Source organism: Quercus lobata, chromosome 2 (assembly GCF_001633185.2).
Source record: "Quercus lobata isolate SW786 chromosome 2, ValleyOak3.0 Primary Assembly, whole genome shotgun sequence".
Classification (NCBI taxonomy): Eukaryota; Viridiplantae; Streptophyta; class Magnoliopsida; order Fagales; family Fagaceae; genus Quercus; species Quercus lobata.
Genome location: NC_044905.1, coordinates 35,276,873 through 35,300,583, shown reverse-complemented (window position 1 = coordinate 35,300,583; position 23,711 = coordinate 35,276,873). Strand labels below are relative to the sequence as shown.

Sequence of the window (23,711 nt, the reverse complement as noted above, 5' to 3'; positions counted from 1 at the left end):
AGCGAAAGGCTAAGGGCTGGTCAAGGGATTAAGGACTCCTCCAAGTTGGTGGATATTTGGTGCAAATCTTTGGTATTGATTACACTTCTTTACATAGTCTTGAGCTTCCCTTTGCATGTTTGGCCACCAGTAGCCTTGTGTGAGGGCCCTATGAGACAGAGATCTACCTCCCGTGTGGCTTCCACAAATTCCTTCTTGCAATTTTTTTAGGAGCAGCTCCACTGCTTCAGGGTGCACGTACAATAGATACGGGCCAGAAAAAAGATCTTTTATACAATTTTTGGTCCTCGGACAACCAAAACCGAGGTGCTTTTCTTCGCACCATGTCAGCCTCGGATTTATTCTCGGGCAAACATCTTCTTTAAGGAATAACGCAATAGGGTCCATCCAGCTAAGCCCCACCCTGACCTGATAAACTTGAATTACATTCCTTACCTCTTCAGAAGGTTTGTGTAAGTCTTCCACAAGAATTACCCAAGGTGAGTCCTGTGCCGAAGAGGTTACCAGTGTGGCAAGAGAATCCGTATGTGAATTCCTACTCCTAGGAACTTGTAATAAAGCAAAAGACTCAAATCCAGATTGCAAGTTTCTAACCTAGCTCAAATACTCTTGCATTCTGGGATCCTTTGAGTCCAACTCCCCTTAGACTTGGCCTACTATCAGTCTTGAATCAGAGAACATTTTCACTGCCTTTCCACCCATTTTCTGAACCATGGTCATCCCTACTAAGAGAGCTTCATACTCGGCCTCATTATTTGTAGCAGAAAATCCCAATCTCAAGGACTTCTCGATTGTGATTCTTTCTGGGGATACTAGGACTAGCCCCACTCCAGATCCTCTGTAGTTAGCTACACCATCAACATAAACCTTCCACGACAAAGGTTCTTCCAAGGAGATTATGCCAACCGATTTTTCATCCATGTTTTGCTCCTCTAATTTATCTTCTGATGGGGTCTCGGCGAACTCAGCTACCAAATCAGTGAGGACCTGACCTTTGACCGAAGTGCGAGGCATATACTTGATATCAAAAACCCCCAGGATCATGCCCCACTTTACAATTCTCCTTGTGTAATCAGCACTCCGAAGTAGGGATTTAAGAGGGAGTTGAGTCAAAACAACAACTGTGTGTGATTGGAAATAGTGGGGGAGCTTACGTGTGCCATACACTACCGCCAAAATAGCCTTTTCAAATGGTAAGTACCAGACTTCAGCTTCATGTAATGACTTACTTACGTAATAGACAAGTTTCTGCACGCCACAGTCAACACAAATCAAAACTAAACTTACCACATGAATGGCCACGGCAAGGTAAGCGAACAGAACCTCATCCATCTCAGGCCTTGACATAATTGGTGGCCGAGAAAGGTATTCTTTTAACTGCTGGAAAGCTTCGGCACATCCATCGGTCCATTCAAACCCTTTCCACTTATTTAACAATTTAAAGAAAGGTCTACACCTGTCAGCTGACCGAGAAATGAACCAGTTTAGGGCAGCGGTCATTCCCGTAAGCTTCTGGACCTCTTTTGGATTCCGAGGTGATTACAGGTTGTTGATCACCTTAATCTGGTCGGGATTGAGTTCAATTCTGCGGTGTGTAACCATGTAGCCCAAAAACTTGCCAGACCCGACACCAAAAGAACACTTGGAAGCGTTAAGTCGTAGTTTATGCTTCCTCAAGATATCAAAAATATTCCCAAGATCACTAACATGCTCAGACTCTGCCTTACTTTTTACTACCATATCATCGATATAAATCTCAATGGTTTTTCCCAACTGTGCGTCAAACATCCTAGTCTTCATCCTTTGGTAGGTAGCCCCTGCATTCTTCAAACCAAAGGGCATCACTTTGTAATGACAGTTTCCTATAGGAGTAACAAAAACTGTCCTCTCTTGGTCGTCCAAGGCTAGAGGTATTTGATAATACCCTTGAAAGGAATCCAAAAAGCTTATTCGAGGATGGCCCACAGTGGCGTCCACTAACTGATCAATTCGAGGCATAGGGTAAGGGTCCTTTGGGCAGACTTTGTTCAAGTTTGTAAAATCTACGCATACACGCCACTTTCCCGTTTTCTTTTTAACCACTACAGTGTTAGCCAGCCATTCAGGGTAAAAAACCTCTTTAATATCCCCAGCTCACTTAAGTTTCATCACTTCGTCCTTTACAGCATCCGAATGCTCCTTGGATGAACGCCGAGATGGTTGTTTCCTGGGGATAATAGATGGATTGACGTTTAGATGATGGCAGATGAAGCTCAGATCCACTCTCGGAGCCTCGTAAGCATTCCAAGCAAATACATCAATGTTGTTCTTAAGAAAAACTACCAACTCTTCCTTCTCCCGAGATGGAAGCTGAGCCCCAACTTGAAAAAACTTGTCTGGATCGTCACCAATGGGGAATTTCTCCAAATCCTCACATTTGGCATCCTCAGCAGGCCCCCTCATTGGTAATTCCGGAGACATTGACTGCTATAAACTTTCTTTGACTATGGCCGAAGACTCAACTGCTGGCTAATGCAAAATTGTAGACACGAGGTACTGCCTAGCCATGACTTGGTTCCCTACTAGTTCCTCATCCCAGTCTCTGGATAGATACTTAACCTTCTGATGTAGAGTTGAAGAAACGGCACCCAAAGTGTGAAGCCAGGGTCTGGCAACAATGGCTGTGTAGGGGGAGTATGCATCCACCACTATGAAATCCACTTCCACCACTTCTGAACCGGTTTGCACTGGTAACCTAATTTGACCCTTCAAGGCAACAAGTTTTCCATCAAAACCCGCCAGAGGCGAATCGTAAGCTGTCAGATTTTCAGGTTTCAAGTTCAATCCTTTGTATAGGTCAGGATACATGACTTCTACACAACTGCCTTGATCCACCATTACCCTCTTCACATCATACCCCCCTATCCGAAGGGTGACTACTAAAGCGTCACCATGTGGTTGGATAGTTCCGATCTTGTCTTCATCCGAGAAACCCAATGAAGGTCGGATCTATAATCTAGCTCTCTTCGGCTAGGAGTTTGGGTTCTCGACTAACGACCTGGCCACAGACATCACCCTGGCAGGTTGAGAGCCAGTCCTTCCAGGTGCAGCAAATATAACATTGATCGTGCCCAATGGGGGCCTTGAAGAAGCATTCCTCTAGCCCTGTTACCTTGATTGGTCTCCCTATCCATTGGGTTGGTACAGAAATTGTTGCAGCTTCCCTTCCTTAACCAATTGTTCTAGATGGTTCCATAATGTTCGACAATCTTCAGTGGTATGTCCTCGGTCCTGATGATACTGGAAATGGAGGCTTTGATTACACCTTGAAGGATCTCCACTCATCTTGTTTGGCCATTTAAAATACGACTCGTTCTTGATCTTCTCCAAAACTTGATGCATTGGTTCTCGAAACACGGTGTTTACTACTTATGGGGCTGCAAGTCCAGATTGTCCGGCAAAATCTCGCTAGGGTTTGTTATTGTTGTAATGTTCTGACCTGAAATCCCTCCTCTCCTAAGAGATAACCTTGCCCTTCCCCTTATCTTGCAGTTGGTCTTCCTTAACCTTCTTATACTTGTCAATCTGATCCATTAATTGATGAATACTGGTGACAGGTTTCCCCGTCAAAGACTTCCTTAGACCGTGCCCTGCAGGCAAGCTGAGCTTGAAAGTATTGATGGCCAAGTCCTTAAAATCACGTTCTATGTCAATGAATATCTCCCAATATCAGTCCGAGTATGTTTTCATAGTTTCACCCTCTCTCATGGATAGAGATAGCAAAGAAGCCAAAGGCTGAGGCGCTCTACTGCACGTGATAAAACGGGACCCGAATGTCTGGGTGAGTTCCTTAAAGGAACTGATGGATCCTGCCCTCAGACCATCAAACCACCTCATCGCCACAGGCCCCAAACTGGACAAAAAAACCTTGCACATTAAGGCTTCGTTCTTAGAATGTACCGCCATCTTTTGATTAAAGTGGCTAACATGTTCAACAGGGTCCGTTCTGCCATTATACAAGATGAAAGTGGGTTGAGTGAACCGCTGAGGAAATCTTCCTTCCTCAATCCAACGGGTGAAGGGTGATTTAGAAACTTAGTTGAGTGCTTTATTCATAGTATCATTGACCAGACCTCTCAAAGATGAATTGTTGTTTTTGCGACTACGGCAGTAATCTTCGTCATATGAGAAAGATTCACTGGGGGAAGTTCTTGACCTTTGCCTATAGTCTTGATCCTCCTCATCATCAAAAGAGTAGTCAAAATTTGAGGGAGCTCGCCTTCTGCGCTCACGGCGTAAGCTTTTCTTTAGATGATCAATCTCCTTCTGCATGTTTCTGGCATTTTCCTCATAAGAGATATGGTTTTTACTTCAAGACTGACTCTTGCTAGTATGTATAGTACGCATACTTCCCTCTCGGTCTTTCTTTCACTCAAGTTCATGGAAATGATCTTGACGTTGAGAGCCCATAGATTCTGCTGGATTTGGACCTGATCCTATCATTATTGAGCATCTGATTCACTATCGCACCAGTAGTTCCCACAAACGGCCCCAATTGTAAGGACCCGACTTGAGTTCCTAGCCCAGCACGTGGACGGAGTTTAGCCCAAGAGGCCCAAAACAATGAATTTATAGAGGAATGGGTTGGAAAACTGGGCTTTAGTTGATCAAACAACGATATAGATAGACTCGATGACAAAAGGATAAAAATAGACTATTATGAAATGAAGAAAGCATGTCCTCGACGAAATCTGAGGACAATAGCTCTAACATAATGTTCTTAGAAAGTGTTACGAATTTGATTGTGAATCGCTACATTATTTCTTCTCTTAAATTTTCAATCCCCCTTTCTTGTTCTTTTTCGTCTTCTTTTATACTCCCTTCCCATTTCACTTCCACCGTCCACCTGTATGCTAAATGGTTAAGGCTGATACTTGTCACGTCAGCCCTTCTCATAAGTCCTCAAGTAGTAGCTGTAAGGCTGAAATACACTGTTCAGGTATCACTTCTACATTAATGCAGCCAGGGAATTAGCTGCAGTGCATTTAATGCGGAGGCAGCAACTTTCGCCCTAGATATTTTAGGGCTCATCCTTATCTTATATCTCTGCAGTGCTTGTCCGCCCCAAATGAATTTTAGGGATTGTCATCTTTGCTGTCAATCCATTTTCCATGACCTCGGCCAAGTTCGGCTGAGGAAGTTTTCATCCTTGGCATACTTTCTGGAGCCTTTAGGACCAAACCCCACCTTTTATTTATCAGCACAATCTCCTCTGACGAAGATATCTCATCCTCGGGTGGATCTTTGTTTCGACTTAGGCTACAGGCCCAATATATGAATAAATAATGCACTTCTGGGCCTAAGGACCCTACACTTTCGTTTCGTGAGGTGAAGCAAAGACATATGCAATAGCAGTAACCTTAAATTTCAATTATTACAAGTTTTTTTATCTTGTAAAAAACGGCTAAAGAAAGTTTGGTGGTTCATGTACATCAATAACTTTTTAAAAAATACATGACAAACCATAAAATAAAATAAAATTTTCACAAAGTAAAGGAGAAGAAAATAACAGAAGAATAGTTCATACCTCTACTCGGCTTTAAAAAAAAAAAATATATATATATATATATATATATTGGGGTTTGCACTGCTGTTATAGTGTTCATGATTAACCACGTAAATTTGGAGATAAATTATCAACGTTTGTGTTTGAGATTAAGTTGAACTTGCTAGAAAGATTGAGTTTCATTCTTTGTTAAGTTTGGACTAAACAAAAATAATCTTATTTAAAAAAATGATATTGATGTCTACCAAGCATCTTAATTACTACGTTGTTGTATAAAAAGTTGCAGTAGAATTCTTCTATTATCCAAAGAAGCTGAACTTTATCCTTAGTTGATGATTTTTATATTTATCCAAATAAAGCCACGTTTAGGATAATCTTAATATAGGATTTTATTCAATTTTTTTTTTTTTTTTTTTTTTTTTATCAACGTTTGAGTTTGAGTTTAACTTGGACTTGTTAGAAAGATAGAGTTTCACTTTTTGTTAAGTTTGGACTAAACAAAAATAATTTTTTTTTTTTAAATGATAATGATGAGTTTGAGTTTAAATTGGACTTGTTAGAAAGAATGAAAGATAGAGTTTACAAAAATAATATTATTTAAAAAAATGATAATGATTTATGGTACACCCTTCCTTAGGCCAAGTGCTAATAAAGCAAGGGTAGGAGGTGTCTTTCCCTGATGTGGGATTGAACAAATTCATGAGGGTGGCATCGGCTCCTCCGCCCATTCCCAAAGCGAACAATACCTGATTGGGGAAAGATTCGTTCCTCCCACAATTTATTTTTTATATTTTAAATATTGTGTTGATGTGAAAAATTGTGAGAATTTCAGAGGTTTCGATTATATATATAAATATATATTTATATATATGTGTGTGTGTATATATATATATATATATATTATACCTTCTAACTATGCCTAAAATTCAATTAAAAAATAAATAAAGTCCAAGCATTCATAAATAAATAAATAAAGTTTAAAGGACTAAATTAAACGAAAGTAAAGTTACAATATTTTGAATTAAATTTGTTTGTTTCTATAAATAAAAAAAAAAATCAAAATGAAAGGGTGCAATTTGTAATTTAGCCATATTTTTATTTTGGAGAAGATGGGAGACGGGTAGCATCGATAGTAGTACTACTTTTACCTTTTAAAATACATAAATTAAACTTTTTCCTAAATGCAAAAACACCATTTGTGTTTAAATTAGTTGCAAAAACATCTCCTATGGTTTAAGTCAGTAGCAAAAGCACCTCCTAAAGTTTAAGGTCCCGTTTGGTAACAATGTTTAAACAACGAAAACTGTTGTTTAAACACCACAACACGTATTTTTACATACTTTTTCACCCATGCATATTTCCACAAAACTTAAACAACGTTACTAGAAATTTCTTATCAAATGGGCCCTAAGTCTCTCTTAAAACTCCCAGAGGTTTTCTTATTCGCCAAATTAACACTATGAGATAACTTTCGTTAGCTAACATGGACAAAAATATCACGGGACCAATGGCTCGAATCAATTGGCAAGTCTTCTTAATGTGATCGTGTAATGATCACATGATATTTTCATCCATTAGAGCTAATGAAAGTTAGTCTCATTGGTCAATTTGGCAGATTTGAAAATCTCGGGAAGTTATAAGGAATAACTGAAACTTTAAGAAGTGCTTTTGCAATTGACTTAAACCTCATAGGGTTGTTTTTTTCATTTTAGCATCAAAGTTTGGATAAATTACAAATTACATTCTTTAATTATGTCCAAAATTCAATTCAATTGTGTAATTTTTATTTTATTTATCTCTGCCTTATAACTTTTACTTTTATTCAATATAATATTGTTGTCTATTGGGTCACATTGTGTCCTTATGTGTCTTAAAAACGACTTGATTTTGGTATTTATCGAGTTTCTTAAATTTAAAAAAAAAATGAAATTATTTTTTCTAAAAAATAATAAAACAAATTGATGGAATAACCAAAAAAAAAAAAAAAATCCATTATGATTCCTTTCAATTTAGCCAAAAGCCAACATCATCAACACACATATTTTTCACTCTTTCTCCCCTTGTGACTAGCTATTCTCGAGGGTCTACCACAATGCAGCCATAATAGGTAGCTAGACTTAAAGTTTCTTAAAGTTTTCGACAAGTTGTAAAATGATTTCTGGTGTCGGTATCGTATTTTATCCAATCTCGATTTACATATAAAAATTTCAATTTAAGCATTAAAGATTTCAAAACTTTGCATTTTTACCTTTAAAAATAAATAATTACATGAAATAAATTAATTTGTCCTGATCGGATGTTGGATAAATTAATTTGATAGTTTATGAGCCCAAAATCCCAAAATTACATCACTTTGCCCAACTTTGACCAATTTTGACCAAGTTATCAACAGTCAAATTAGCCCAAAATTCACCCAATCCCAAATTCCATCTTATTTCAATTTTAGGAATGGATGATCCAAAAAGTTGGTACTTTCATGAAATAGAATCAATTATCTACGTCTTAGAACAAATAATTAGTCAATATCATCTTTGGATTGAAAGATATTGCATGTACAAGAGTGACGAAAAATCACCTCTGCAAATTTATGTGCTGAACCACCCTACTTTTCACTGGAATATCTTTGTGACCACATCACCAAATGATATAAAGTTGGAATTTTTGGAAAGTAGAATGCAAGATTTTTCCAACGGAAACAAGAACACAAAATCGGAGTTCTAAGGGGCCTCTAAACAAGTGCTCAAACACGGGACCTAAAAATAGAAAAAATAGGTCTAGAAGATATTGTAGCATAGTAGAAAGTAGAAATTTGGGGATGGGGACTTGACCTATCCCCACCATGCGCCTAGCTCATGGTGGGGATGCACCAACCTCATCCATTATTTTCTTTAAATTCTCTCCCCTCTCCCATTTACTAGAGAGTCATATATGCATATACACTTAGTCTCTAATCCTCTCTTCCTCTCTGCCATATTAGAAAAATAATCCTTCATTAAATTTCCATTTTTCTTGAGTAAGTCTCTCAATTACTTCATTAGTCTTAGTACTCTTTTATTAAATAATGTCATGCCTTGCTTTGGTACTATAATTAGCATGTATAGATGAATATGATTGTATGATTAACATGTTATTTCTATCATTCCACACTTAGAGTAATGTATTAATTAAATACTTTGTTCATATGTGCTTACATGTTTCCACATGTAGCTATATGCATACATATGCAAACCCATGCATATCAATTTTGAATTGAGCATTAGCATTGGGGGTTTACACCCCCTAGTTGCTATTTTATCAACCAACAACCCCAAAAATCAAATTTATCTTGGTATGTATTGCTATTTTTTTTTAGCAACTATGAATAGTGAGTTCTCAAATATACAACCTACTATTCATGGGTTGTAAACATAAAAAAAAATAAATTAAAAAAAAAATATTGGAGAAAGAGAGAGACAAAGAGGAAGAGAGTAAAGAGAGATGAAAGATAGAAACAATTTTTTTTTTTTTTTTAATTATTTGATTGTGTAGTTTATATTATTTTATTGGGCAATATGAAAAATAAGAAATGAGATGTTGGATGTATTATTAAATAAGTTGGTAAAATAGATAAAGTAGTGTTTGAGGATGTAAAATAGGTCTTTTTTTACATCCTCAGATGTGAATGCTTAGATCTATAACTCCACACGCTTCTTTGTATGATTTATTTAGATGATTTTGAGTACAAAAATGATGATTTAAGTATGTAATTAGTTTCTTGCCCATTGGGTTATGCATGTATTAGTAGATTTAGCTTGAAATACAAGTTAACGTGCTTATATAATTGTTGGAATGAGATAGTTTAATACTTGAATGATGGTGGTTGTGTCTATATTCATCTTTTCTTATACAAAAAATTAATTAATCTCTTTACATATTGAAAGATTCATGGGTATGGAGTTAGTTAATGCGTAAATAGTTGCTTGGTAGTGAATAAAATTGTCCATGTTTTGTATATATGATTAGCTTATATATTAAATTCATTGGATTTGATATTGAGAGCATTCGTGTATTTTTTTTTTTAAATATTCATTTTACACTCTAAAAAGTTACTTTATCTATTTTAACATACCATTTTACAATTCACCCAATATCTCATTTTTTATTTTTACATACAATCCAATAAAATAAATATAAAACTAACCAATTTCTCTCTGCTCTCCATCTCTCTTCTCTCTCTTCTTCTTTGATCTTGTCTCTCTTCCTCTCTGTCTCTATCTTTTTCTCAACCACCCACCACCCAAACCCAAATCAACCCAACCACTGAAACTTAGCCACCACCACCAACCAAAATTGAAACCACCACTAACAACCAAAGTAATCACCAAAACCAGCCACACTACCAACCATAACAACCATAATTGCCACCACCACACCATAATCAAGAACGACCACCAAAACCACAAACCCACCAGAATCTGCCACAAACTCGTCCACCACCCACCACAAACCTATTAGACTCCTCCATACAAACATAATAACTAACCCATCTAGCACCCACCACCCAAACCCAAACTGAAGACAATCCAACTGATTTCCACCACTCCCACATCGTTCTCCACCATAGAGGTGCCGATGCCTAGGTTTGAGAGAGAGAGAGAGAGAGAGAGAGAGAGAGAGAGAGAGAGAGAGAGAAATACAAGTTTACAACACATGAACAGTAACTTCTAATGCCCTAAGATGTGTAGTTACTTGTGTGTAGCTATATATTAAACTAGTTATGTATATAATAAATGAGTCATGAGTATGTGATTTAGTCCTTGATTTTTTTATAATTGATTGAGGGTTTTGCCAAGCCCCAAAAAAAGAAGAAAAAAGGGTTTGTGGACCTATAAAAGTACTTAGGTTAACAAAACATGATAAGCCCAAACCTTGAATAAAGAATGGCAAGCCCAAGAATGGGTAAATCCTTAAATAAAGGAATGATAAGCCCAAGGATATATAAATAAAGCCTTATATAAGGATATAACAGACCAAAGCAAATAAGAAAATGAAGGGTTTGCGACAGTATGGCCTAAGAAGAACCGGGTCCCACCACAAAATCCCCAAAAAGAGGAGATAAAAGACAAGATGACTCGAAAGTTGGCCCCACAAATGCTAAGAAGCTAGCACGATAAGCTTGAGGGCTTGAGACTCAACCACAAAATCCAAAAAGGAAGGTGTCAGCCTTGATGTGTGAAGGAGGTCCAACTTTTGAGGATCAGACACAGTGGCTTAGCCGTTAGGGAGACCAAAATAGCTAACAAACCAAGAACTTTACGAAATGAATTCCCTCCCTAAGGCATCTATACCATTAAGAAGAAAATCTCAAAATTGCTAAGTCAATGCCATTTCTATTGGATTGGGGTCAACAAATGCCACTCCACCTTGTCCTTACAATTTTGCAAAATGGACCCTACTCACAAGTATCACACTACTAGCCATCTCAAAGGAAAACACCAAAGAGGGACCAAGGGTGCTTTCAATGAACCCTAATGCCAAAAATGGCAAAAGTCGTTAGGAGGCAAGGATAACACTTAACCCCCACCAATGCATTTAAGACAACAAAACTAGGGAGTGCAAAAATATAACCTCTGTCACACATTCTCAAGTATAAATAGGGCCCAAGGCCCAAGGAAAGGGACATGACAAGAGGAAGGGAGCGCATTATTGAAGAAAGAGAAAGTAAGATAGGAGTGAAAATAGTAAGCAAAGCAAACCCCCTAAGTAGAAAATAGAGAGTTTTGTGGAATAAATTAGCCCACTCCTTTTACTGTGGACACATTGATCCTAGATCCCAAATCTCACAAGTCTTATTAGACTTAAAGTCTAGTCATAAGTTTGTGAAAGTTGGGGTCTGTGGGCTTTGTAACTCACTCCCTTTTGTTCTCTTGTAATGACCAGATATTTGTTCGAATAAGATAATAGAACTAATGTATTATCCAACATTCCTCCATCACTTGCACTTTACTTGTATCATTCTTTGTTTGTTTGGGAGTATTTTGTACTTGCATGTAGAATTTTTTTTTTTTTTTTTTTTGCTCAATGTACTTGCGTGTAGATTAATTTGGTATTATGGAGTCCTTTCATCCATAGTAAGACCAAGTGCAAGTCACCCATATTTCTTTCTAAGCATTAGGGAAGATAACTCGGCAAAAATAGCCCATTAGCATTAATTTTTGAAATATTTAGCAACAGAGCACTGTTTCGGAAATAATTAGGGAAATACCACTTTTTCCGAAAACGCCGCTATAGGACCCGAAAACGTCACTATAGGGCTTAAAAAACGCCACTATAGGGCCCCTTGAACCTGTTATGGGGACTTATAAAAAAAATTTTGCAGGAAAACGCCGCTATAGGGCCCAAAAACGTCACTATAGGGCTTAAAAACGCCACTATAGGGCCACATGAAACTGTTACGGGACTTACAAAAAAATTTTGCAGGAAAACGCCGCTATAGGGCCCAAAAATGTCACTATAGGGCTTAAAAACGCCACTATAGGGCCCCTTGAACCTGTTATGGGACTTATAAAAATTTTTTTCAGGAAAACGCCGCTATAGGCCCGAAAAAGTGGTAGATTGCTATATAGTTCGGAAACAGTGTTTCTGAGCAAATTATTTCCAAAATTGATGGTAATGGGCCATTTTTGCCAGATAACTCAATCTTCACTATTAGACTTGGGACAATCAGATCCCATATTTGACCATTCAACTTGTTCATTTGGATTTGTGACATAGCATAAATTTTAGGTGTGGCTTGTGTCCAGTGGAAACTTCCATTGGACACAAGTCCTTCCCTAAACTTTAACCTTTTATTTTAAATGGATGTTGATTATTTATTGAAGAATTCTACAAGGTAGAATACCCTAAAGAATTTTAGAAAATTTTGATTCTTGTTGAGTGATGTCTTGTGCATTTATAACGCAATTAATTATTATTTTTAATTGTTCTTCAATTTAAATTATATATTTCTATTAATTTTTTCTATTTTTCACTTTAGGTACAATACTTTGGAAGCCTCCACACATGTATGTAAAAGAGCATGATACACTAGTCTAATTACAATGAGCTTATAAACTGAGGTGTGAGGTGTCGCCAATTAGATAAAGACAATTCAAATATTCAGTTATAAAATTCACTCATTACATTCATTGAATCATCAGCTTGTAAGCTTTATATATGTATATATATAGTAACAGTTGGAATAATTTTACCATTTTCCACCTCAGAAACACTTTATGCAAGTTTCAAACGTGTGTAACTGGGAATCAATAAAGATCATCTGAGCTGGAAATATCTCTACACATATTTAATCACCACAAAAACAAAATAAATTAATAAAAAAAAGAAAAGAAAAAGAGCAAAATGATTTTCTTTTCTCCCAAACGAAGATCGGTTTTCATTTTCTCATACAAATAAATCATTTGAAAAAAAAAAAAATTACAAACAAGCATTTCCAATTGTTGATCCGATTAAGCTCTAGATCTGAATCCGAATCCCAACTTTTATCTCAACGGAAAAATTTCAGAGAATACGGCATTTTGATCTCGGTAAGTCTTTGAATTATTTTGTTTTGTTTTTTTGGTAAAAATAAAATAAAATAAAATAATTTGTGCGGGTTTTGTTTGGTTGCTGAGAAAATGCTAGGAAATGAAAAGAAAATCAAAACTTGAATTTCAGGTTCCACATTACAACAAAGTGTCATTATACGTAAGATTTAAAATCACAATTTATATTCTCTTACAGGGTGTAGAACAAGAACATAGAAATTCTAGATCTTGAGGTGTAATGCGGGTTCAGAATTCGAATTCCTTGAGTTAAATTTTGAAGCTGAAAGAAATTGATATTATAATTTCCGAGCATAGCCATGGTTTTTTGGGAAGGGTATGTGAGCGACGAAGCAATGGGGACTTTTGCCCCAATTGTGGTGTACTGGTTGTACGCAGGGTTCTATCAGCTGCTGCCTCCATTGGAGAATTTCCGGTTGCATACTAGAAAGGAGGAGGATGAGAAGAATTCTGTGCCGCTTTCTGCTGTTGTTAAGGGTGTCTTGCTTCAGCAGCTCGTGCAAGCCACCGTTGCGCAGGCGCTCTTCTTGGTTGGTTTTTCAGCTCAATTCTATTAATTTTGTGTTAATTTGTTGCCATTTGTTTCAAAATTTGGTTGCTTTTTTGTTTAAAAGGCTTAGTATATGTGTGATTTCATGTTTAATATTGTTTTCCTTTCACATCATGCTGCTAAACTAAGAGTTGAGAGCATTTCGCTTGAGCTAAAATGTAGGTTTACTTCTGTTCTGAGGAGCTTGGGTTTTATTGAGTGGTCAAGTAATGTGATTTCATCTCTGGAAAGTTTTAAAGTTATGCTTCACTTTGAAAATATAGCTTTTTTAAATACTGCATAATGTGCTCCCCTTGCTCCTCCCATTGTGTTCTAATAAGACATCAACTTATTAAATAATGAAGAGAGAAGAGTTAACTACTGACATGTCTTGGGATGCCATGATAACATTTCCTGTCAAAAGAGCAAGGATAACAAAACAACATTAGGGGCATTATGATCCGAGTTCAAAGCTATGAATTTGTAGACTGCATAGGATATAGAATAAGTGGAAAAGATAAACCATGTTTGTGGAAGAAGGTTTCAAAGCTGTACTGCAAATGAAATGATGAGAAGAAATTTTAACGAGGTCTTAAAAAACTTGTGAGTGTTTATGGGATAATCATGTTGAGCTTTTCGGTGCTAGATATGATCATCACACCTACTTTGGCAGCACGTGATTGTTTACCCTGTTTGCCAATCAGATTCTTTTTGAAACTAGAGAGAAAGAGGACTGGATCACCAGGGAGGGCGGGGAGGGCGGGGGGGGGGGGGTATAAAAAAACATATGTAAGGAAGTGAAATAGGATGTACAAGGAAAATAATGATGATAATTTAATCATCCACATCATTTTCATCCTCCCCATACCCTCAAGCAACCTTAGAGTATAAGCTGAAGCTTTAGCTGTGTCAAATTGAACTTCTCAGTCTCCCCAAGTTTTCCAATGCTTAATTTAATGAATAATCAACTTTGAGTTTCTGATCCATGTTGCATAGTTTGCTTTGAGTATTGCTCAATCATTACACCCAATTTTTACTGCATTACCCAATATGGCATTAATATAACTTGTAGTGTCCGTCTTTATAGTACATGTTGTCCACATCGAACCTTTATAATTGAAAATGACTTATTATAGGTCTTCCCATCAGCCTTAAAATCTGCTTTTGGATGCCTAGTTTTTCCATCTCTTGCATTGACCAATTTGGCTTTTCTTGGGATCAGACTTGTTCTTGTGGTAAAGGATAAGGCTGAGATTTCCCTGAGATGATGTCCTCTTCAGGGAGCACTTTCTATTGGAATATCAGATTTATTTGACCGGTTCAAGATTGGGAGTTAGAATCAGTTGCCTCCTTTATGGATCATATAAGTATGCTGTTTCTTTGAGAAGAAATGAGGTGGATAAAATATATTGGAAATTTTCTCCTCGTGGTGTTTCTAATGTTTGCTTTTATTACAAGGCTTTACAATCTTCAATCACCTGTCCTTTCCCATGGAAATCTTTGTGGAAACCAAAGGTGCTTACTAAGGTTAGCTTTTTTATTTGGACAGCAGCTTTACAGAAAATTTTAACTGTTGATAATTTAAGGAGATGAAAACTGGTGGTGGTGGATTGGTGTTGCATGTGTAAGAGGAATGTGGGACTATGGATCACTTACTTCGACATTGCACAATAGCTTAAGAGTTATGAAATATGGTGTGTTTCCTTTTTGGGTTTCACTGGGTCATGCTGCGTAGTGTGGTGGAATTTATAACAAGTTGGTCACGGAAGTTTCACAGACCCAAAACTAATGTGTGACGTAGGACAACTAGAACAAAACTGAAACAATAATAAAATAAAGAGATATGACCTAGGAGTCAGTATCTAGGCTTTTCTTGGAGTCAGCACTAAGCGGGAAAACCACTAGGAGTCAGCACTTAGGGTAGACTTGGAGTCAACACTAGACCAAAGAAAGACCAAACGGCCATTTTTTCATTCATCAAAATATCAACTAACTCTCAAGGAGTACAATAGGTTGCTTATAAAGGATTGCTAAATCCTAGTTTTAATTGGCTAGGAAACCCTAATTGCCTTATTAAAAAAATAACCTTACTTCCAAATTAAAATACTAATAGCCCAATAAACTAATAAAACCTAAAACATAAAAATACAATTGACTTGCAAACATAAATAATACTAAATAATAATCTTCTTGCGTCTCCCTCATCAAGGTGCTTTGGAGTGTGATCCCTCATTGTCTTATGTGGATCATATGGAGGGAAAGGAAAAGGAATAATCGTACTTTTGAAGGGGATGAAAGGTCGATTCATGAGTTGTAGCACTTCTTCTTTCAGACTTTGTTTGAATGGGCAAATGCTTTGGATGTTGTTAGTTTCATTTCTCTTCCTGATATGATGGATTTTTGTACTTTCATACCTGTTTAGTTTTTTTTTTTTTTTTTGCCTTTTAGCACACTGCCTGTGTGCCTTGTTTTATTTTTTTCCTTATATTGATTTTCAATGAAGTTTATAACTTATCAAAAACAAAAGGGTTCGTTCCATCTTTTGTAGAAATTGAATGACGTGTGGGCGCTAGCAGTGTTGGAGGCATAGAAACTGAACTTGGACTTACTTTAGAGATTCTATCTTCTCACTAATAGAAATTCCAATAGCTTTCATGTTCAGAACAGCAGCCTAGATGTTATCTAGATTCTAGAGTTGCTTCAATCTTCCCTTATATTTGGCAACGGTAGACTGAATAGTTTGTAGTTCTTCTTTCATACAGTCAACATCATTATGTTGGTCTCAGTATCTTGAGGGAAGCGTCAAAGATGGAATTTAGTTTAATGTGTGGCACCATTGACTTTGATGAACATTCTATCAAATGGTTGATAGGAAACAAAATTTTGCTAGGAATTTGTAATAGGATCATTCATTTTGATATTGGCTGAGGTAGGAAAATGCTGGATAATTTGGTAAATAATGCGTTTAAGATTTGAGATGTGTAAAAAGGATTTTAATGGCTTTTGGGTAAAATTTGCGTAGAGTAGATCAAGGTTAAAAGTTGTGAAAAAAAATTGCATAAAGGTGTAAAAAAGATTGATGAAATTCCAGCTTTGATTGTTTGATGGAGACATAGAATCAAAGGTTTGAAAGATGGCGTCACTGTAGTTTGAAGTGGTTGAAAGAAAATGCAGATGGTTTAACAGATGAAGAGGAAAAGAGTAAGCGTAATTAGCAGAAGACAGAGCACGTACAATATGAAACACTAAAACGAAGCTTCAAGCTATTAGTTTCAGTTTCATGGCACAATCTAATAAGATAATTCATCCCAATTATAGATTGGTAACACTAAGAAAAAAACTAATGCTATTACTTAAACCACATAAATCCTACTCATAATTAAAACACCATTTTTGGAAAACTTAAATGAAAACTACTTATTGACTCAACTAACTACAATGAAACCTTACTGATCAAAAAAAAAAAAACTACAATGAACCCTTCATCTTGGAGTAAATATGCACCTTCTTTTCCATAGGCATTTTGATTGGAATTGGCCTGTATCTTAGTTTGGGCTTAGATATTGAGTCTATCTGACTGTAATACATCATTATATGTAAAGTTATCAGTCTTGTAGGAATGGTTGTCTTTATGATGTAGGACAAAAAGAACAGAAACCAGATCAAATTTGCAATTCCTGTATAGATTTGACACAGGAGTGTCCCAAGCCCAACCAAGTTGTTTTTGAAGTCCAGCAAATAAAGCCCATTATTTTGAATGAATTAAGAAGATGAATGAGTTATTTTGGTTTCCCCATACCTGGTATCAAGATTGGATTTTGAGAAATTTGGGTTAGGATTCTGGATTTTAAGGGTTTAAAGGTGACAAATCTATTTTCATTACTTATCAAAAAAAAAAAAACAAAAACAAAAGAGTGACAAATCAATGTGTGGTTGCAATGTAAGTTGCTGGAAATTTAAAAACGGAAAAGAAAAAGAATATTCCTCTAGGCATCACACCTAGAATTTCAAGAACTTTGTATCCTATAAACCTCAAATAACTCTCCATAGTTTTTTGACAATTTAGAAAATGTATTATTCTTCTCTTGAGTCTTGAATAGAAAGCATTACGTTCATATAAATATGTGACTAATATAAGAGTTGGACTCCTAGGGCTTTTATTAGTGAGCCCAAACTGAAAACTAAACTCAAATAAAACCAAAATAAGATTCAATGGACTATTAGAAAAGCCCGTCTCCAGAAACTATAAAATTACAAATTTACCCTGAACACTTAAAATTAAATAAAAGTATAAGAAATCTGACCAGAACAGCGAAACTGTTCATCTATAATGCCCAAAAACATAATAAAATATAAAAATCACCATCCACTAGCAAGCCTATTCAAGTTCCCAAGTACGATTATCCAAAAAAAAAGTTGTTCCCAAGTACCTAGGCATCGTTTGACATGTGCTAATTTTTTTTTGCTAATTCAATAGTTGGAGGTGAGGGGATTACGTTTCTGTTAGAAACAGCAAGAGGTGTCGATTGAGGTATGAGGCTCTTGTCGACATGTGCTTAATTAATGCTTGCAAATTAGATTTAGCTTTTGGACGCCTCTTATACGTTTTTATTGGTTGCTGCTGTGGTCCTCCACCACTTTACACCAGGCATCATTTTTTTTTTTTTTTGATAAGTAACGTAAAAAATTTTATTAAAAAAACCAGTGGCACAAATCAAGAACCTAGATTACAACGATCAATAAGATTGGGGCAAGAAAAACAAGAATAAGAAGGCAAAACTAAACTCCACTCAAGGAGAGTACGGAAAAAGAAAAACTTAATGTCAAGAATAGATTGTTCGCAATCCTTGAAGCATCTAGCATTCCTCTCCTGCCATAAGCACCAAAACAAAAAATGCAGCACAAACCTCCATAAACCTATATTTCGATGCCTACCAAACTTCCCTTGCCAAGAAGCTAACAACTCACTAACTTTATACGGCATAACCCAATGTATACCAAACAAAAAAAATACCATAGACCACAACTCATATGCTATAGGACAATGAAGAAGAAGATGATTCCCCGATTCCCCACACCTTTTACACATAAATCACCACTCTAACGCTGCAATATGCCTCTTCCAAAGATTATCTGTAGTTAAGATCTTATCTAAAGGTGGGAAAGATTATCCGTGGTTGTGGAGATACGGGCATGAAGTTACTCATCTTTGGCAGAGGGTTATATCCACTAAATATGGGGAGGGTCAAGGGGGTTGGAGTACTAAAATTTGTAGAAGAACTTATGGGTGTGGTTTGTGGTGTAGTATTAATGAAGGGTGGGAAAGCTTTTCTAAGCATTGTTCCTTTGTTGTGGGTGTACTCGGATTCATTTCTGGCATGATAGATGGGTTGGGGTTGATCCCCTTAAAATCCTCTACCCTGAGTAATATGTGATTTCAGCTGATAAAGAAGCTTGTATTTCTGATGTTTTGAGTCATCAAGAGGGGAATGATGTTAGATTTTGGAACTTGAGATTTTATAGGGATTTCGAAGACTGGGAGCTTGCTGCTTCTTTTTCTCTTCTTGATTTTGTTCAAGCTCATCTTCCACGTGGAGTAGGCAGCGATTTTTTGTGTTGGGGTCTTAATGGAAATGGTAAGTTTGATACTCGTTCCTTTTACAATGAGTTAAGGGCAACTCCCAACTCATCTTCCCTTGGAAGAGCATTTGGAAAGCAAAGGTTCCCAAAAGGGTGGCTTTTTTTCTATGGACGGCAGGTCATGATTGCATTCTTACATTGGATAATCTTATGCTTAGAGGTCACCCTTTGGCAAATCGGTGTTGTATGTGTCGGTGCAGTGGGGAATCTGTGGATCATCTCCATATTCACTGTCATGTGGCAAATTCTTTATGGGTTTTTATGCTTCAAGCTTTCGATATTCAATGGGTCTTGCCTAGCTCTATGGTGGAATTATTATTTTGTTGGAATCATTGGCTTGGGAAACATGATTCAGATATTTGGAATTTAATTCTAGGATGTTTGATGTGGGCTTTATGGATGGAGCGTAATCGTCGGTCCTTTGAAGATTTTGAGAAGTCTTTGGTTGAGTTAATAGGCCTGTGCCAGAGAAGTCTTTTTGATTGGTCTCGGTGTTGGGGTTTTACAGAATGTACTTCTTTTGTTCAGTTTTTTTTTTTCTTCTCTTAGTTTAGTTTCTTGATTGTTTTCTGTCGTGTTCTGTTTTGTGCTTTGCTGTGTTCATTCTCATGAACACATTGTATGTTTCTTTTCCATTTTCATCAATAATAATTCTTATATTACCTATAAGAAAAAAAGATCTTACCTAAGACATCATTTACACCAGGCATCGTTGCATCATTTGATTGCAGTTAATGCAATTTGAGCTTTCATAGTATCTAGCAGGATGCATTTGTGACAATGTAGGATCATTATATTCCTAGGCTTAAAGCCTAAGCATGGGTTTGAACATCTACCTTGCTTGATTGCCTTAAAAGGAAGGTTACTATTAAGTTATTGAGATAAAGGCTGCATAAGACAATTTTATTACTTATTTTAAAAGAAAAAAAATGATGGACAAGAAGAGCTGGGAGAAGAACTAAAAAGAGGGGGCTTGAAGTGAGTTCAAACTTAGAACCATCTGATGACCTGCTATAATTTTAAAATTTTGCCACATATACAGTTAAATTTGGGTTTTGGTCACAGGATTCATGTAACTTAATCTTACTGGTTTGGATTGCATTATGGTCCGGATTGTGCCATTTTGTCACATATGGGATTTTTTTTGGGATAAATTACAATGCTTTCTCATTAGTATTAGTGGTCTAAATGGACATGTCAATCAAGGAAGTAACATAGTCTATGACTTTAAATGGAATAGAATGGAGAAAAAGAATACATTTGGCTGACCCTAACTAATCCTGTTGAGGATCCTTAGCCGACCTCAAAAATTTGGGACTACGGGCTTTGTTGTTGTTGTTGTATAAATTATAATGCTTTCTCCTTACTTGATAGGATCTATCTTCCTCCAGACCAACCAGCACTCTAAGTTTCTCCAACAAATTTGACTTCTTCAACCTCACATCTCCAAATACCTCTTGTTCTTTTTTGCCTATAAACATTGGATTTCTTATTTACCCATCATACGTGGTTCCACTAGAGAAATAAACTTTTGCCAAGCCACCCTCCACTCTTTTACAAAAATATCACTATTCACCAACTTCTCCTATGAGTACCCTAAAATTGTTCAAATTAATTGATGATGCATGTGCTAGTATCATAGTATGTGCCTTGACTTGTATGTAACGACAACTTTTTGCATGATTGCATCAGTTATCAATTTTACTAGATTTATGCTTTGTTTGTGTAGGCGGAAAACATTTTCTCTATTTCTAGTGTTAGGGACTGAATTGGAAAACAAGCCCAATGGAGCAGATAATATTTTCAGAAATGTTACATACTCAACAAAACCATCCCAAATAAACTCCACACCACAAAAAACTCTCCCAATGGTGACTTTTCTTTGTTTGTCTCCCCTCTCCCCCCACAGACCAACTGTTGCCACGTTGACTAATTTTTGTCTTTTTGAACAATATTTTTGGCTTAAATTAGTTGAATTTCTGCTTTATTTTTGTTGTTGCATAGATTAATTTAGGATCAAATTTCCCATTTGAGGCAGCAAAAAGAAAAGAAAAAAAAAATCCTATTTGGGGTCTGTTTCATGAAAGAAAGATTTTGTCATATCCTTTTTGGAATTACAAGAATTTTTAATGATTATCAATGCAAGTCAAATGAGAGAAGATGTTTTCTGACTCATTTTCAGGGTCACAACCTAACATGGGAAAAGAAGTCAGTTTTCTGGAAAATGTTTTCTCGAAAACACACCATTTTTCAGAAAATATTTTTGTCAAAACAAACAGAGCGTATTATTAAGTAAAAGGTTTGCATAAATCTGTCCGGATTACAAGTTATGCTTTTACTGCCTCATTATTCTCCTCAACCATGCTAAAGGATATGATCACATCTGTTTCAGTATGGACACAAGTTCACAAGCAAATATTTTTTTTTCCTGTCTTTCATATCTAAGCCAATGACCTTTAGGTCGAATGATATTTCTTGGTGTTTCCAACAGAGACATCCAGGGTCTGAATCTCCCTCCCACACTTAAAAGGGAACACACACACACACACATATATATATGCACACACACACACACACACACACACACAACCCCATTGAATGTCATCTTTTTGCAGATTGTAAGAAGATGTTAACTTCTTTACCCCCTTACATTTGAATGTATCTTACCAGTATAGTGCTATGGATGAAAGGTTTGATATGCTCTTATTGTTGACATGGCATTGTGGAGATCACACAGATTGCTTGATCTACTTTTTTCTTTTGCTTCATCTTTGCAAATTTTACTAAACTCAAATTGTGGATATTGTATTAAAGAAAACACTATCAATTGATTCAATTTAAGAAACCTCGTAAAAATTTCATCCCTTTATGCTTTTTGGATGATTTATTGAGTAGCATTATTATTTATGTGAGCCTGCCTGCTGAGTAATCAGCGAATTTGTCAGAATTATACAACTAGATACCAACCAAATCATGTTGATAAATATGTGGCTGATAAATCATATTAAGAAGTTGAGAGCTGGTAACTTCACATTTTGGTATATCAAATCAACTGCTAGTGAAAACATTATTTTTTCCTTTTTGGTTCCTTTACTGTTTAAGTTCGACTAACGTTCTTGCATTGGTGCTACAGCTGACCTCGAAGGCTAATGCATCAGGGATCACGATTCAGCCCTCCATTCCTGTGCAAATTATGCAGATTGTTGTTGCAATGTTTGTCATGGACTCTTGGCAGTACTTTGTGCATCGCTACATGCATCATAACAAGTTTCTGTACCGCCACATCCACTCTCAGCATCACAGGCTGGTTGTCCCCTATGCAATTGGGGCCCTTTACAATCATCCACTTGAAGGACTCTTGCTGGACACTTTTGGTGGGGCAATCTCTTTTCTCGTCTCAGGGATGACTGCACGAACAGCTGTTTTTTTCTTCTGCTTTGCTGTTATTAAAACTGTTGATGATCACTGTGGTCTTTGGTTGCCTGGCAATATTTTCCATATTGTCTTCCAGAACAACAGTGCTTATCATGACATCCATCATCAACTCCAAGGACTTAAGTACAACTACTCTCAACCTTTCTTTCCCATATGGGATAAACTTCTTGGAACGCACATGCCATACAATCTAGTAAAGCGACCTGAAGGGGGTTTTGAGGCAAGGGCAATGAAAGACTAGAAGTTCACTAACAATTTTCTCAGTGTATTACTTTAACCTCACCCAGACAGGAATGATTTTTGGTTGAGGATGAGCCATGTGTTGGGAAGCTGAAAGAATTATTAGAGGCTACATTGTAGGCATCCAGTCGGAGTTAATTTGATTTCATTCCTCTTTTGATTGCTCAACACTATTTTCAGTCGGTTCTTGTAGCACCACCAATCTATTATGAATTCTAATTGTGTTATTCTATGTTGTCTATTATGTAGCATATTTGCTTCCTTTGTCATGGAATGTTAGGATATTCAGGACTATTGAGATTGGTGTACTTGCCATGTATGTTGCTTTAGATAGCTAGAAATTGTTTGCAAAATAAGGAATTTGTAATTTGGAATGCTTTAATGATTTGAATTCAGGCTATCATGCCCTGGTTGTTCCAATTCGCCTTGTGCGTCTTCTTTTTCTTTGATGACCATGCTGAATAGAATTTATTCCATTTCATCTCATTTTTGTATTCCTTGTTGCCTTCTTCTGATTAAAGCTAGTAGACAAATTAGCCGTGTCGAACTGTTTTTTAATTTTTTTTGAATGGCTGTTTATGTTTAAAATAGGAGAGATTAAACATCAATTTCTATTAACCATATAAAAAGAGCCAAGAGCCTTCGGAAAAGTGTTTTTGGTTTAATCAAGTTTTGTAGTTTTGTTGACCAAAACAGTGAGTTTTGAAGGAGAAGATGAAAAGTTTAAACGGTAAAGGCT

At 36.5% G+C, this 23,711-nt stretch overlaps 1 protein-coding gene across 1 annotated transcript; it reads left to right on the top strand.

The window, feature by feature from the left end:
• The first annotated feature begins 12,792 nt into the window (after positions 1-12,792).
• Positions 12,793-23,392, top strand: LOC115975449 (very-long-chain aldehyde decarbonylase GL1-9-like). The gene is made up of 3 exons (XM_031096229.1): positions 12,793-13,110; positions 13,307-13,658; positions 22,431-23,392. The coding sequence occupies exons 2-3, from the start codon at positions 13,428-13,430 to the stop codon at positions 22,971-22,973; spliced, it is 774 nt and encodes a 257-aa protein (XP_030952089.1). The 5' UTR covers positions 12,793-13,110; positions 13,307-13,427; the 3' UTR covers positions 22,974-23,392.
• Positions 23,393-23,711: the final 319 nt, after the last annotated feature.

What these genes read in the sequence shown, in the direction of transcription:
- LOC115975449 (XM_031096229.1), top strand. Translation starts at nt 13,428, where the DNA reads ATGGTTTTTTGGGAAGGGTATGTGAGCGACGAAGCAATGGGGACTTTT. An exon ending in TTGCGCAGGCGCTCTTCTTG is followed by an intron (nt 13,659 to 22,430) that starts GTTGGTTTTTCA and finishes TTGGTGCTACAG; the next exon opens with CTGACCTCGAAGGCTAATGC.